Source organism: Pogoniulus pusillus, chromosome 8 (assembly GCF_015220805.1).
Source record: "Pogoniulus pusillus isolate bPogPus1 chromosome 8, bPogPus1.pri, whole genome shotgun sequence".
Lineage (NCBI taxonomy): Eukaryota > Metazoa > Chordata > Aves > Piciformes > Lybiidae > Pogoniulus > Pogoniulus pusillus.
The window spans coordinates 31,205,190-31,222,594 of record NC_087271.1 but is presented as its reverse complement, the minus strand read 5'-3'; the positions used below and the strand labels follow the sequence as shown (position 1 = coordinate 31,222,594).

The 17,405-nt window shown below is 40.4% G+C and overlaps 1 protein-coding gene across 1 annotated transcript in view; it reads right to left on the bottom strand.

Moving 5' to 3' along the window:
* HS2ST1 (heparan sulfate 2-O-sulfotransferase 1) overlaps positions 1-17,309 on the bottom strand; it is an 88,295-nt gene extending 70,986 nt beyond the window's left edge. The window contains exon 1 of the mRNA XM_064147952.1: positions 16,975-17,309. Coding sequence (XP_064004022.1) covers positions 16,975-17,098 — 124 coding nt within the window. The 5' untranslated portion in view covers positions 17,099-17,309. The remainder of the gene's footprint in view (positions 1-16,974) is intronic.
* Between the last annotated feature and the right edge of the window lie 96 nt (positions 17,310-17,405).

The following is a 17,405-nucleotide window of genomic DNA, read 5'->3' as shown; positions in this document are numbered from 1 at the left end:
AAAAATCAATACATGAGAGGTTGTTTCCCAAAATGTTATGAAATTTTATCATCTTACAAGCAGTTTTACATGTCTTTTCTGTTACCATCACTTACAGTATGCTATTCTCCTCTGCTGATTTTAACTTACTGCTTAGTAAGCATTATTTGAGCTGCTCACAGGAAAAAGCCATGGAACTGTCAAAGCATGTTAAACTCTTGAAACAGAATCATAGAATCAGTAGCCAGTAAGCTCCCAAGATTGACAGGTTACTGTTTATTTAGGGAACAGAATAATAACAGATTTCTCCATATACACATTAAATACAAAAAAAGTCTTTAATAATAAGATTTTATTATGAGGCATTGAATGGAAATTATATATACTCTCCCTGATACAATCATCAGTCTTTTAAATATACACTCTCTCCTTCAAAAAGCTAGTATAATGATATTAACTCCAATTCAGCTAAAAAGAAGCTAACTCTATAAGGTTTTATTTCACAGAATCAACCAGGTTGGAAGAGACCTCCAAGATCAGCCAGGCCAACCATCACCCAGCCCTATCCAGTCAACTAGACCATGGCACTAAGTGCCTCAGCCAGTCTCTTCTTGAAGACCTCCAGGGACGGTGACTCCACCACCTCCCTGGGCAGCCCATTCCAATGCCAATCACTCTCTCTGGCAACAACTTCCTCCTAACATCCAGCCTAGACCTCCCCCGGCATAACTTGAGACTGTGTCCCCTTGTTCTGTTGCTGGTTGCCTGGCAGAAGAGACCAACCCCCACCTGGCTACAGCCTCCCTTCAGGTAGTTGTAGACAGCAATGAGGTCAGCCCTGAGCCTTCTCTTCTCCAGGCTAAACAACCCCAGCTCCCTCAGCCTCTCCTCACAGGGCTGTGTTCCAGGCCTCTCACCAGCTTCATTACCCTTCTCTGGACACGTTCCAGCACCTCAACACCTCTCTTGAAGCAAGGAGCTCAGAACTGGACACAGGACTCAAGGTGTGGCCTGACCAGTGCTGAGTACAGGGGAAGAATAACCTCCCTTGTCCTACTGGCCACACTGTTCCTGAGCCAGGCCAGGATGCCATTGGCTCTCTTGGCTACTTGGGCACACTGCTGCCTCGTGTTCAGCTACTATCTACCAGTATCCCCAGGTCCCTTTCTTCCTGGCTGCTCTCCAGCCACTCTGTCCCCAGCCTGGAGTGCTGCTTGGGGTTGTTGTGGCCAAAGTATAGAACTCTGCACTTGGCCTTGTTAAATCTCATCCCATTGGCCTCTGCCCACCCATCCAGCCTGTCAAGGTTCCTCTGCAGGGCTTTCCTCCTACCCTCCAACAGATCAACACCTGCTCCTAGCTTGGTGTCATTTCAGTACCTACTGAACATAGTTCTGTGAAGAATTAACAATGCAGATAGACTAACAATTAACAGTTCAAAGGATTTCAGGAAATCCTTCAAGCCCAACTATAAAGATTCTGTCAGCCCTAAGATGGGTGCAGGACTCCAACTGCTCTATACTCTGTGAGATGTATCAACTAGCATTGAGAAGACTCATAAATCTGTTTTATAGTAACTTTAGGGCAACAAACATCATGAAAAGAGAGCTGCTTAAGTGCATATGATAAATGCAGCACTTCAGATAGATGCCAGTGAGCTGTGGAACAAGTATATGAGCAGAAGCATGCTTAGTCAAGTTCATATCACCAAGAGAGGCTGCAGTAGCCTGCAGTACTCTTGGAAACCTAAGACATGTAGCTTTAAACAGGGTAAGGGAGATCAAAGTGACACAAAGATACCAATATGATCTTCTATCCATTGCACTATTTCTCAATTTGCATCAAGAAATGCCAAGTTTAAAATGAAGTATAAATACAAACAGTGGATTCTTGTCCATATACAAGTCTATGATGTCACATACCTGCATTTTACCTGTGGAGGACATAGATCAAACAAATGGTTTCATTTCTATCTTAGAGCAGTCCCCAAGGACATTTTTAAAATCACTTTCCATCTGAAACAAAATCTTTAAAATGTACTTTTTTTCCTCATATAAGCCACACAGCTATATCCTTGCAAATCTGCAGACAGGGAGAGAAAAGGCAGAAGTGTTACTATCATTTTCATGCTTGATGGCTTACAGTGGCCCACAGCATCAGCACTAACCTTCTCCCATCCTGTCATCTCCTGTATTGCTGTGAACCACCACAAGACCCTACAGACTTAGCCTTCCCACTGCTTCAGGTACAGACTCTTTAAAGGATGTGGCAAAACTGCTTTCCCCAACAGACTGTTTTATATGATTGTTACTCCATGTTACAAGGCTGCACTTTATAGTCTGTAAAAGTTGTGCTCTTCAGTCAGTGGTTCACAAATTAACCTGCTAAGTGGCAAAAAAGCTCAATAAAAAGAAGTGTTCTTCATTCTAACATCACAGCCAAGGCTCATAAAGCATAAAAGGGAAAATTTCCACAAAACATACAAACAATGAAAGCCACATGCATTTTCTTGATCCAGTGGTTGCCAGAGCACTCCAGGCAAGAGACCTTAAACTGTCATTAAACAAATGACATTACAGCAGATGTCATTAGTAAGCACTCTTCTTAGATGTTTATTTTAATAGAACCCCAAGCAACTTGCCCACCACCAAAGCAAAGTTTAGCTTTTATCAGCCCATCATGAAAAAGTGTCACTGTATAGATTTGCTCAAACTATTATACAACCAAAACACTAGTCACAAGAATTCACCAGAATTCTTAGCAAGTCTGCCACACAAAGGTCTCAAGTACAAGTGACACTGAAATCTTCTGCTCAAAGCAATTTCTTTATTCAAAAGGTAAAATTAAATCCAAGGCATACCTGTGCTAGTTTGATGCTAGCTGGAATATTTTGGTGAGAAGAATTAGGTTATAGGCTGTGAAAAGGGAACAATGGTGATGTCTACTTCACTCATAGGCTTGCTGAGATGTATAAAACAAGGAACATAAATACAGATAACACAGCCAGTTGCTCTCTGGCTCTGGCTGCCTGCCCTTCTCTCCCTAACCTGCTAACTAATCTGTCTGCTTCCTAACCCCCTTGGCCAATTCTCCAAACTCACCTTGAATGTAAGGCAAAGTCTGGGATAAGAAGGTAGAGGGGTGGAAAGGAGGTGGAAGGGTGGTTGGGAGCCCATCCTGGGTACTCTGGTTTCTGGGAGGGGTGATGTGTTTTTGTATTATTTATTTAACTTGTATATTTCTGTCTATAGCTGTATATCTTGTAAATACCTGCTTGTATATTGTGCTAAGCTGTAAATATAGCTTCATTCTTTAATTTCCAGCACTTGAATCAAGTCTGGGTGATTTTCTTAAGCGTGGAGGGGGCAGGTAACACACAAACCATCACAACTCCAAATTCATCTGAAATAAGGCTGCATTTAAAACAAGCAAACAAAACAAAAGTCAAATTTAGAACACTAAGCATCAAGCTAATGCTTTAACGACTACACAAAGTTGTGTCTGGTTCTAGTTTGGAAACAACTATTTCAATTAACAAGCATTCTGGGATGCCCACTGAAGGTTACAGACACAGAATGATTAATATGTAGCACAGTGTAATTTAGGAAGCTTGTTTTAGATCAGATCATCTTTTATTTGGAAAAAGAAAAAAGTATAACTAATTTTTATATTTGTAAAATCAGAACTGCTGTTATGGTAGCAGAGTACAATAAAATAATAGCACTAAAATCTTTAAGTATTATGGTAAGCTCAGTGATAGTTTCAAGAAGTGCCAATTGTTCTTTGCTTTCCAAATTAATTATAAAAGCAAAGTGGCCACCATTACCCAAGAACACTTCAGACAACTAATCCATATGCTCTCTGACACAGGGTTCACAGTTTTTTTAAAGATACATCTCCTAAAAAATTTGCATTTGGCAGTAATTTAAACTCATGCTCTTCAAGGAATGTTGGGATATTTTTAGCCCCTTTTGACCTTGCATTCAGATCAAACAGGAAGCAGCAATAAACCTAAGAAAATAAATGTCCTCAAATAATTAGTTTTTTCTTTCTACAAGCTGCCTACACCACGGATTATTTGCTCTGAAACCAAACCAAACACTCAAAATCTATGTAAGAGTCTCCATGGGACAAGACAAGGACAGTACACAACACATTAGCATACACTACATTCCCATATTCCATCTTGTGTAGTATGCAGTTGCTTAAAATCTTGTTACCACAAAATGTTGTATATTAAATACCACAGGAGAATTATGACAGGTGCTACTAAAATTACATAAGTAGTCAAGTTTGAAATCAACACATTCCTGATCCCTAAATAGCACAGTTTTTTTAGGTCCTCAAATTCCTTGTAACAAAAGTTGTGAACAAAAAAAAAATCCCTTTTTGGTTTTGTATCTGTATGTGGTTAACACTTATCAGTTGCTAAAGCTTTAAGCTATCTGCCTGATATCTATTTGCGAAGCCTAGACGTTTTGCTACAGAGAAGTTAAACATTCTTGCCAATTTAGGTCACTATTTAATTGTGGAACCTGATTCAGCAAATGTTGAAGGGCTAACAGAGTTTGTAGATGTGCAATTCCATCAAGGGCAGAAAACTCAGCCAAATCAATTCCTGAATATCAAAGACAATTTTCATCTAAGTTTCTCTTGCATACTAGATATCTCTAGACTGCCTTGGAATGTAGGAACAAACACTACTTCACATTGCTGCTGCTATATGAATGCTTGTCAGATTTTGCTGCTTAAGTGTCACGTTGTCAGACATTTAGTAGCTTTGCTCATACTTAAAAAGCACATGACATAAGTGTGATTTTTATTGCCATGTTGTTTTAAGATGGTGCAACAATGAAAAGCCTGAAAGAACTTTACCATTTTCCTACATTCATTCCTGGAAAACAGCATTTCCATCTCAGTTAACATTTTTCTCATTATAAAACCAAATATTTTGTATGCAAATTTTATAGCATCAATTTAAGAAATTTAAGTTTATTACATCTCATTACTTTTAACTGCAACCTTAACACAAGCTTCCACAAGTCAAAAAGTGTACATATTTAAAACTTACACCACTAACAATCCTGGAGAACACAAAAATCATAGAATCAGTCAGGTTGGAAGTGAAGATCATCCAGTTCCAACCCTCCTGCCATGGGCAGGGACACCCTACCCTAGATCAGGCTGCCCACAGCCTCATCCAGCCTGGCTTTAAACACCTCCAGGGATGGGGCCTCAACCACCTCCCTGGGCAACCCATTCCAGGCTCTCACCACTCTCATGCTGAACAACTTCCTCCTCATGTCCAGTCTGAATCTACCCATCTCCAGCTTCGCTCCACTCCCCTTACTCCTGTCACTCCCTGGTGTCCCAAAAAGTCCCTGCCCAGCTTTTTTGTAGGCCCCCTTCAGATACTGGAAGGCCACAATAAGATCACCTCAGAGCCTCCTCTTCTTCAGACTGAGCAGCCCCAACTCCTTCAGTCTGTCCTCACAGCAGAGCTGCTGCAGCCCTCTCATCATCCCCATGGCCCTTCTCTGGACACGCTCCAGCATGTTCGCATCATTCTTGTAATGGGGGCTCCAGAACTGGATGCAGTACTCCAGGTAGAGCCTCAGGAGAACAGAATAGAGAGGGAGAATCACTTCCCAAGACCTGCTGGCCACACTTCTCCTGACGCAGCCCAGGATCTGGTTGCTCCCCCAGGGTGCAAGTGCACAATGCAGGCTCATGTTGAGCTTCTCATCCACCAGCACCCCCACGTCCCTCTCCTCAGGGCTGCTCTCCAGCCACTCACTGCCCAGCCCCAAACCAGATGCAGGACCTTGCACTTGGATCATTTAAGTCCTAAGAGGTTTTTCTTTTTTTTTTTTCTAAGTCTTTGAATAATAATAACAAAAAAGTCAGTATCTTAATTTCTCTTTCACACTTCTTTTTTCTTTAAACATGATATGGGAATAATGTATCATCTATTTTTCTGTCCTAATTCTCATAATATGACTGCCTTGCCATCTGAACTAGGCAATTACACATAAGCAGGCAGTAAAAATCACTAGAAACAATGCTTTGGGTTGCTCCAGTGACCACAAATGTTTAGAAAAATGCTCCCACAAACATGTTTGCAAGACCATGTTTTTCAGAGTATGGTTTGGAAAGCTCAGACAGGAAAACCAGAAGAGGATACACATATAAATGTTTTGCTATTTATCATTTGTTTCTGCAAAACCACTACCTCAGTTTTATGTTGCTTTATTCACATCAGAAAGCAGAGGAGGTTTGAACAGTATCATAGAAGGTAAATGACAAAGAAACCAGAAGTAGGTACATTTTCAGACTGTAAAGCTCGAGCAAAGCCAGTCTTGAAAATAAGCATATTCCCCAATACTCTCCTCACTTCTATTAGTACCAAACCCACTGGTACTGGCTCACAAAAGTTGCACTGATCCTTACATACAAATCCATTATACTCCTCATTTCCCCTCTTCAAAACTTCATCTTTGATATTCTCATCTAAGGTTGAACATGTTCTTACAAGATAAATTTGCCTTTAGGCCAAATGCATTTAATGTGCCTCATGAATAGAAGTCTGACTAATATCCTCTACTGATTTTTTCTGGGTTGGATGAAGGGGTGGCTGTCCTTTCCTGTCCAGAAGCAAACATGCTATCTCTGCAGCTCAGTTCCCAAAGCATTAAGCCAAATTACAATACACAGTGCTTTAACTTCATGCTCCATGCTCTGATCTCTGCAGGTGGAGGAGCTGAGCACACCTCTGGTTACCACCCTGGCTAGCAATGGAGAAATACTCTCCCACAAGTGTACTGGGCACAGTGTTGGGGAAACAAAATTTTATGTGCTCAAGGCCAACTCTAACAGCCCATCTGTTGGGTCTTGCTACTCCTCAAGTCCTTATGTACATTCATAACTGACAGCAATTTTACCTCATTAATCAGTGTGAAATCTCTCCTCAAAACTTGAAACTTTGGAATAAAAGTTGCTCCAACTGAATTCCATGGAAAAACTTTTACATAAGCATAGTTGCTTTGGCCATTGAATAATTTCAGAGACAAATTTCAATTCAAGTTTGTGCTAGGCATGACAGATGATGAACACTGCTATATTTAAATGTAAGCTTAAACAGGTATTTCTAGTCATTTCAGCCTTTGCTTTTGACTCACAAAACACATGTGAGGCAGTTCACAGTCTAGACTAAATACTACCAACCTACTAGAAAGTAAGGTGTTCTGGTAGCAGAAAACACATAGTCTACTCCATATACATTAAACACAGTCTGCAACCCTAATTTGAAAGTTAAGCAATAGGACAGAAATGTATTTTTTTAACCACATGATAAAAAAGGAAAACATGAACACTCCTGCTGAAGACAGTGCTATGCCTTAAACTCACCCAGCTAAAACAGTGGTGCTATTACAAGTTAGTTTGCCTAAAAATCAGTTTAAACAGACTGACTCATTCTCAAAACAGGTGGGCTTTGCAAGCTTCTTTTGGTTGGCTTTGTTTGTTTTGGTTTGGTTTTAATAAGTAAAAAAACAAGGGGGTCAAACTATAGACATTCAATATTCCCAAAGGCACTAAGTTGATTAACAGAAAGCATTTCAGTGCTATGGTCACCTGAGCACAGCTCATAGGATAATGTATCTAGAATAGAATGCAGTTAAAGATATTTTGCCAGGATATTTTGTCACGTTGAAGAGTACAAAATCCTGAAAGCTTTCTGGCAAATGAAATGCTTTACCCAAAGTTGTCAGTGGGAGTGCAGCTCAAAGAGGATTTTATGAGACAATTCAGCACCAGAATACAAAAATTCTGACATTATGACTTTGTTTCCAAAAGCATAGATCCACACACAATGTATTTTGCGTACCAGGTACAAAACTACACCTTCAGAAAGTGATCATATAGTTGTGTTCAAGAGTGGTTTGGTCAATACACAAGGTGTAGTCTTGTCATCCAGCATGAGAGTAAAAAATACTATTTTACTACAGATAATAGAAGGACATGGACTCAGCTTCTGTAAAAATTAATCCTTAGGTTTTGAAGGAATCAAAATTTGGAATTGGATCTCCCATCAAGCTATTTTATCTTCATTTTACATCTGTCAAACAGTAAAGCAGACAATCTTAGACCACTATGGTTAGCTCTAGAGACACTTTTTAGTCTATTTAATGTGTTAGAAAAAGATTCATTGATTTTTCACATACTACTTTCAGGCTTAATTCCCTTTTAGTCTAAGTTTGCAAATCCTTCTCAGAAATGCAGAAACCCTTTCTTCAGAATGAATAATCAAAGTTCACTCTGATATGCAATCAATCATTGATCGGTGTTTTGTATATTAAAATCCACTGCAAGTGCCCCATTTTGCAAAAAGAGCCTTCCACTACTGCAAAACCTCCACCAAAGCCCACCAATCAATATAAAGAAATGCAATATTCCAAAGATACAATTATGCTGTTTATGCAATCTTTCTGGATACATCCAACAATAACATGTCCAGAAAAGAAGGCAATACAAATGTTCAAAATGAAAAGATATGCAGGGAAAACATTCGGGAGGGGGAGGGAGGGGAAAATTAAGTTAGCTGGATTTACCTCTCCATTTTGTAGAATGTGACAGGAGCAAACAATCTCTGTTCAGTTTCTCCTTCATGTTCTCAACAGCCTCTTAGCACCTTTTTCAAAGTGAAATTAAATGCTACTGCCTTTCAATCTGTTGTCTAAAAAATATCAGTTCTATAATGCAACACTGGAAAATACAGACAATGAGGATGAGGAACATATAGACCTGGTGAGACCTCATCTTGAATATTGCATTCAGTTTTGGGCTTCCCAGTTTAAAAGGGACAGGGATCTGCTGGAGAGGGTCCAGCAGAGAGCTACAAGGATGATTAGGGTACTGACGGGCATGCCCTATGAGGAGAGGCTGAGGGACCTGGGGCTTTTTAGTCTGGAGAAGACTGAGAAGGGATTTAAGAAATGTTTATAAACATATAAGAGCTGGTCAGGAGTGGGGGGACAGGCTCTTCTCACTTGCTCCCTGTCATAGGACAAGAAGCAATGGGTGTAAGTTGCAGCATAAGAGGTTCCACCTCAACACAAGGGGGAACTTCTTTCCTGTAAGAGTCACAGAGCACTGGAATATCCTCCCCAGGGAGGTTGTGGAGTTTCCTTCTCTGGAGACTTTCAAGGCCTGTCTGGATGCCTTCCTCTGTGATCTGTGCTAGATTGTGTGGTCCTGCTCTGACAGAGGGGTTGGACTCTCTGATCTCCTTGGGTCCTTTCCAACCCCTAACATCCTGTGATCATATTTATATTTATCGAGTCATAAACATTATAGATTTATATATTCTTTACTCTTCCCTATTTTTATTCATTTTAAGCATTTTAAAAATAGAATTAAAAATATATTCTGAGAGAGAAATTTCCACAAGAAGTGGGGAAGATCTGCATTTTGATTTAAGGAATTTAGGATCCCATCCCCACACTCTTTACGCTTTTAAAGCAATTATGCGCAACGTTTGCATAAACACTTCAAAATCATCAAAAGGTGTTTTATCAAAACAGCACTTAAGTTTTACATATGTTTCAACACAAATCAGTATTCAGAATTAAAACAGCAAGTTGATTAAAAGAAAAACAAACACCTATGTCAGCTGTCATTTTAAACTCAGCCATACCGAGAGGATGGACATAAAGGAAAGCAGGCAAAGGCTGGGCTGAAGTGATAGATAGCTCCTTCCCAAATACTTTCTGTAATTTAATTATCTTATTAATTCTCTCACTGCCCTAGATTCCCAGCTACTCGTGATGAATTTTATCACTACCGGAAAGCCTGAATAATAATTACTATAGCAGTGATGTTACTGGAACCATAGTGACACAAAGATATTGCAAAGTGAGGCCAACAATAATACACTGAACACAATAAAGATATGTGAAGGTAGCTGGGCTTCATGCAGACACAACCAATACCTCTATGGTAAAGATATGCTCTTAATTTATAGCCATAAAAAGCTAAACTGCAGCAATGAATGAATTGTTGTGGAACAAACAGACACTCAATATGAAGCCAGACCATGACACTCAAGGGCGCATCCTGTAATAACACTGATGTCCTGATAGTCAGCATATTCCTGACACAAAAATATACACATATGTGACATGAATGCTTTCACAAGTATTGGGAATTTACATCTTTAGTGAAGTGCCTGGGCATGCCAACTGTAATCAGCACTGGCAGCAATTTTAATATAGGCTGATAGGAATGCCAAATGGAGAAACTTAGTTCTCCAAAACCTCCAAGTCAAGTGGAGAAGAGTTGGGGAGTGAATAAAGAACCAACTAACATAATTCCAGGATAGAAGACTACTCTGAATGTCACCTTCTCCAAGCTGCTCAGCTTTGAACACAAGAACTACAAGGGGCCAAAAGTTTTTAGGGAATGGGCAAATCTATTGACAGGCTTGAGCATCACACAAAGACAAGGCTTTGGATAAGATCCTGCCTGTCCCTCATCTAGATAGCAAGTAGGCCAGATTGCAGGTAAGTGTCTGTACATACTTATAAAAGGCTGCAGCCAGTTGGCCAAATTTCAGACGTCACTCTCAACACTGCACTCCTTTCACTCAGCCTTTTACCTTTTATTTCTGGATGAAAAGCAATGCAAATACATGAAGCAGTTCATATGGGTTTCTACAGCTTTCTGGGCTAGTATTTCAGATCTATAAATGGATAAATAGCACCACATTTCAAGTAAAGAACATACCACTGTTCCAGTACTGCTTTGACAAGGGTAAAAGACACCTAAGGTAAGTAACCAGAACAACAAATTTCAGACAATTAAATAAAAAGGCTGTATTTTGACCCAATTAAGTGATAATATGTGGAGGATTCCATGTGCAAAAGACATCTATTTTCTGTAGAGGAGCAAGAATCTGAGGGAATGTATTCATGGCAGGAATAAATGTGAGTGATTCATGGTTGCCAGTCACTAGATATGGAAATAGCTCATTCATGAACTGTTCAAATGTCCCTAACTTCAATACCCAGGGGCAATACAAAGCTGTGCAAAAAAAAAAAAAAGAACCTAGTCACAAATCTATCAGTTTTCTGAAATAAGGAAGTAAAAAAACTCCCATGATTTATTTCACTTCAGGTGTACATAACAAACTGAAAAGTAATGGTTTAACCTGCTATGCTAACTTCAAAGTTTAAGTAGTCTAGCAAGAACTGGTTTGGGCTCTTTCAAAAAAATTAACAATACAAATTTTCTATGTGTTTATACAGACACATATACATCTGTAAAATGTACAACCAGACAATTTTAATTTAATGGAGCATTTGGAGGTCTCTACTTTTGTTACTCTTTTGCTGTGTTTCAAACCAGTTCCTTTGATAATAAACTTCAGTGATAACTAAAAATAAAGATGTTGCAATTTCCAGTCATTCAGTTCCAAAGGCATACTGCAGACATGCAGAGTCTAGATATTTCATCATGACCAGAAGTAGAAAATAGACAAGAAAAACAAAAGTAGTACTGGAATGGCACTATGCCATGCCGTTGTTTTAGTTGCTTTATCACAGAGTAAATAAAGGCATTAAAAGCAGCTGTTTCTAATTTTCAGTAGTGCTACCACTTTTCCTTTCACAGTGCCAAGCACATTACTGAAACCTGCCAGGTATTTCATTATTGAAACAACCCAATCTCCTTTCCTACGCAGAAAAAACCTACATGGGTGAACAGAACCTAGAACTCCTTTAGACATTCTCAGTCTGGAACTAATTCCCTAAACATAGCTACCATTACCAAATCTCTACTAGTGCATTAGTACACACACACACACACAAAAGAACAACAAACAAACGAAAAACACCCACATTATAACACTTGTATTTTTGGATACTCAATAGGCCTTAACTATCTTAAACTGCTGACTGTAATTGTGGCTCTTTTCCAGGATTTCCTTGGAGTATGATATTCTGAATCTTTGTGCCCTTCAACTTAAATATGTATGTTAAAAAGTGATATATAGATATGTACTGGCCCAAACCTCACCTTTTCCAATGGAGAATCTAGAAAGATGCAGTACCTTACCAGATGATTACCTCATCCACTCTCCTCCAGGGCTGGCAGGACTGAAGGCATATGCTTTATCTCATTTCCAAAGTCCATTTAATCTTTCAGAACTACTCTCCAAACATCTCTAACAAAAATATCCCCACACTAGATAACTCTTCAGAACACTATCTGCTGTTAGAAGTGAAGGCACAGCTCTCACCATATCACTAATTCTCAAATCTATTTCCCCAAAAGCATGAGACCTGCAAACTGGGTTACAACAACACCAAAGTTTCCCACGTGCGTCCTTACAAAAAAGGAAAGACATTTTAAACACTTGTGTCTCATATTTCCACTGTCAGAAATAGTGTTGGAGTGCCAACAAAAAAGGGATGAGTGAGATCAAGCCTTAGAGCCCACAAGCAAGTCTGAACTGCTTTCGTATGCGCTTGGGAATGTGAAAATTCAGACGTTAACCATTTCACAGAAAAGGCAACAACAGCAGCTGCAATATTTATTCCCAACAGGTCATAAAAATCACAAACAATAACACTATAAATAAAGAAAAATTAATGCAATTGCTCTACATCATACTTCAATGGGAAGTACAAGCATAGTATGGGAGGAGTATTGACAAAGTGTCTGGAACAACTGCAAATGGGGTGAAGGGGAATGGCAAAGCAAGGGGGAACTAAATAAAAAAGTATGATAGATCAGCAAGGCGAAGTGGAAGAATGTTTAACTAGCTGGAGATATACAGAGAAAGTAGCACTAAAACTCTTATTTCAGGAGACCTGGTACATAAGAAAATAGCTTCTGAAAGAATGCCTCAGGCTACTCAGTGGAAAATAATAACTACTGGGCAACAGCACTGTATTTAAAAGAAATGCTAGTAAATTATTTGCATAGCTGCCTGCAGCCTAAACTGCCAACAATCACATGTTATTATTTTAAAATGGAGTTCAGGTATAAATAATATACTAGGGATCCAAGCATGCTAAATTACGACGACAATTTAGGAAGTTCTCTGAGAGATTTTCCAAATGAAGAAAACTAAGGAAGCATAAGATGCCTATTATTTGAAGATCCAGAGGGGGATAAAACAACTTCTATTTCTAGAAAGTATAAGATTTAACCACTGGGAAGTCAAATCATTTATCTTTAAAGGAAAAGTGCTTTGGTAGGTACTTGCACTGTGCTTTGAAAGATACCTCTCCAGCAAGGACCAGAGATGCTAGGAAACTACCTGGATGAGGCACTTAGTGCCATGGTCTAGTTGACTGGCTAGGGCTGGGGAATAGGTTGGACTGGATGATTTTGGAGGTCTCTTCCAACCTGGTTGATTCTGTGATTAAAAAAATGATCTGCCAACCAATTAATCATCAATTAACTTTTTCTCCCTGGTATTAGGAAAAGAACTTTAGTCTTCCAAACTATTCATATATTAAAAAAAAAAAAAATATATATATATATAAAAGATTCTGCTGAATTTAAGGTGCTGAATTAACAGATGGAAGCAGCAAGTTTGTTTATCACTAAGCAGAAGAAATACTCCCACAGTACAGCTAAATCAGTGTGTTTCAACATGATCTGGAGTAATCATCTGAAATGGTAATAAAGTTCTTCAGTCCTTGCTCTCCCTGTTACAGTATATTATGTCACCCAGACATGAACTATATGCAAAATCCAAGATATGGGTATCACTAATCAGCCAGAAAGTAGCAGTTACTACTTCACTTCTACTCCACCAAAGAGTAATTCTTCCCCATGTACTATCTTGATCTTCTCAAATCAATCCTACAATCTCTTTCTTGAATGAGATACTGTCTTCACTCAACCTTGAAGTGTTTCTAGTACTTGCTATTCTAAAATAAACTAACAGAAGGAGCAGAACTCAAACAAACTTTCCTCTTGCCTTCCTGCTCTTCACCAACACATTCCCAAATTCTGAAGAGGGAAGAGATGGATGGATTACTTTCAGCTGAATCAATTGTTTCATCCAATGCACCATGAACACTAATGACAACGCAAGAGGTAGCACAGTACGCGTGTAATGTTAGGTCAGTTTAAACCGGGTGCAGAGCTGCAATCATCTGACTTCCAAAAAGCAAAGAGGGTGATCAGGTATTATTTCTGTTCCAAGAACGATATTGCAGCCTCAGTATTTGTCTTTGTTTGTTCTTTTGTTGTTGTTGTTTTTAATTAAGGAGTTATTTTTCATATGATGAAGAAACCCACTAGTTTACAAATGTCTTTTAAAATTACATTAGGCCCATAATAATCCTATCACATGAGGAAAAAAACAGAACAAAACTAAAGTGCATCAGCCTTTCTGATGGTCGTTTACTCTGCTTCCTGTACTTCTCAACTTAGAAGAGTGACTGAGTTTTACACAAAGAAAGAGGTTTTCATTCCTTCTTTTTCCCAGTACTGTGATCCAGCTTCATGTCATAAGCAAGGTAACATAAGATGTTGAACTAAAATTAACATTCTCATCTAACTGTTCAGCAAAGAATCAGGAGTTGATCATATGTGAAGAAATTGGATTAAAGCCTTTCTATCAGAAAGTATGGCTGAGTATTATTAGAACTGCTGGTAAGAATGCAAAATTATTTTACTTTCTATCAAATCTGAAGTCATTTGGTTTCCCTGGTCAGAGCCCAATTCTCGCAACCACATTCCAAAATGACAGTTTAAGATACATATCAAAGTAAAATAACTACTTTGTTGTTATCATCAAATCGTCGTCTCTTCACACACACTCTCTCACACACCTCACATATTTAGGGGGCAAGAATTAAGACTGCATTTCGAGTGCATTAGGCCAATTAATTACTTTGATTTGGAGAAAAAAACACTCTCCATATCATAGCTCAGTAGACATATCACCAAATATGATGGTAAAAAAAAACATTCTGTCATGAAACCTTAACATTTGCTAGTCATAAAATACGTACCAAATACACAAAAAGGGAGACATTCAGATACCTAGCAGCTTTTTAACAAAGCTACTCTCACATTAAAAAAACACAGGGCACATGTTCAAAGCTGTTGCAGAAAGCCCTTTTTCCCCTTCTTACACAGGTTTTAGAGAATCACTACTAAATTCCCCACAAAGCAAATCTTTCTATCACACTTTTAATAAACTTAGCAATAGTTTTCCCTTCTCCTTAAGAAATACAGTCATCAAAAGATAATAATTATATTTGTGCCCCAAAGCAGTATCAGTTGTGTATTTTAATCCTATAAATATACAGCTTGATAACATCTACTGCATATACATTAAGTATAAGTTTTACCAGCAAAACTCTTTATTCTCACATGCATTATATTAATCTTTTCATGACAGGAGGTGGATTTCCCTGAAGTAACATACACTGTTGGCAACAGAGGCACTGAAGCCATGAATATCAACCAGTTTAGAACAGATGGATACAAAATTCCATTGAACCTTGCATGCTCTGTTAACATCTGCTTGAATTATATTCCAATAATTCCTTTTCTTCATTTTTTTGCTTAGTTATTGAGACCCTGCAAAAATTATTCCTCTGTTACAATTAGCACAAAGTTTCAGTTGAAAAATATGCAGAAGAGCATTCTGTAACTCAAGCTATCAGCCACTACCATTTTCAGGGTTCTAATCTCTAATATCCAGCTCAGAATGCACAAAATGGAAAAGAAATGCTGAGAAGTAAAACCCCAATGGCACTCACACAGCCCAACATTAAGTTTATGCTGACTAGCTCTGTTAGAAGCTCACTGTTCAACTTCCAGTGTCACTGAAAGTCCATTTTAAGTTTTAACACCAGTAGGAACATGATATGTGCACTTTCATTCCTACAAACTTGAAGTGTTCACAGTCTGTGTATCTAGGCACAGCCAAAGAAGGAAACAAATCAACAATATTTGTAAACTAGCTCCTGCATTTGTATACACCAGAAGTCCCAGTGCTGTTTTCAGACTTCTATTCACTACAAATTATGTTCAGAATGGTTATTTTTTCACATCCCTGGAGCTCTTAAGTCAGTAATGTAGAATCTATACAACTTCTGCATCCTTACATACCACAGAAGGTGCTGCCTACCAGGCAGCTCTTACTTCAAGGAAGGTCATTTAAGGCAGGAGAAGCAAAAGAAATCTTACAGTTTTCAACTTCCTAATTTTTCTAACTGCAGCTCTGTAACGGTCCAGGAGATAACTACACTCACTAAACTGCAGAAAATAACATCTCACATTCAATGACAGTAAACCATTGCCCATTTATCACTAAGAACAGTGTCTTTAGCTTTTTCTTTTCTTTGTTACGTTGTGCTCTCCTTTACAATGCCAAGCGTTAGTGAAACACCTGAAGTCGCAAGGAAATGTGAAGATGATAGATAACTCGTTGCAGCAGCAGGCAGCTGAACTAGACTCGCATTCGGCACCGCTGCTGTTTCTCTTCTTCCCTCCTTGGTACCCGTCAAAAGGCACACGCAGGCCAGCCACTGCTTCTGAGAGCTTAGAACACCGTTGCTCTTTTCAGAAAACCCATTCATACACACTACAGGAATACTGATCTTTCCGACTCCGATCTCGAGTAGGTCTCATGGTCTCGCTAAACATACACACAAACGAACTCAAAGGCCAGGGCTGCTGCCCCTGTTGCTAGCAGTCCCTGCTGCTGGCCCCAAACCGTCTTGATCGAGTCCTTTATCACTTCGGGCATGTAAACACCGTACGCGGAAAGCAGCCAGCCCCGGCGGGGCGGCACGCCGAGGCGCCTGAGCCAGGCTGCAGACCCCCCGCGCTCCCGCCACCGCTCCACCCGCCCGCGCCGCCGCCTCCCCTGCCTCCTAGCGCCCTGCTCCGGCCCACTTCCCACTAGCCCCTCACCCGGCCCGTTCCGCCCGAGGCCCCCGGCCGCGCCCCGCCGCCGCTCACCCAGCTTGCCGCGGGACTCCTCCAGCTTCTGAATCTGGCTCTCCAAGAAGAGCACGGCCACCCCGAAGACCAGCACCGCCAGCAGCTGCAACTTGGGCGGCAGCATAATCCTGAGCAGCCCCATGAGCAGCAGCAGCAGCGCCGCCCGCCCTGGATCACGACATAACGCGGGGCCCGGCCGCGGAGGCCGGCGGGAGCCGCCGCCGCCGCCGCCGCCGAAGGGACGGCGCGAGCGAGGGCAGGCGAAGGAAGCGCGGCTGAGGCACGCGGCAGGGGTCGCCGTCGCTTTCACATCGCCTCGCAGACTGCCCGCCCGGCCCGCCGCCCCCTGCACCCGTCACCAACCGCCGAGCGGCGGCCACCAGCGCGCCCCTCCCCCACCTGCGTGCGGTGCTCAGCAACCGAACGCCCAACCTCGCACCCGCCCCGCG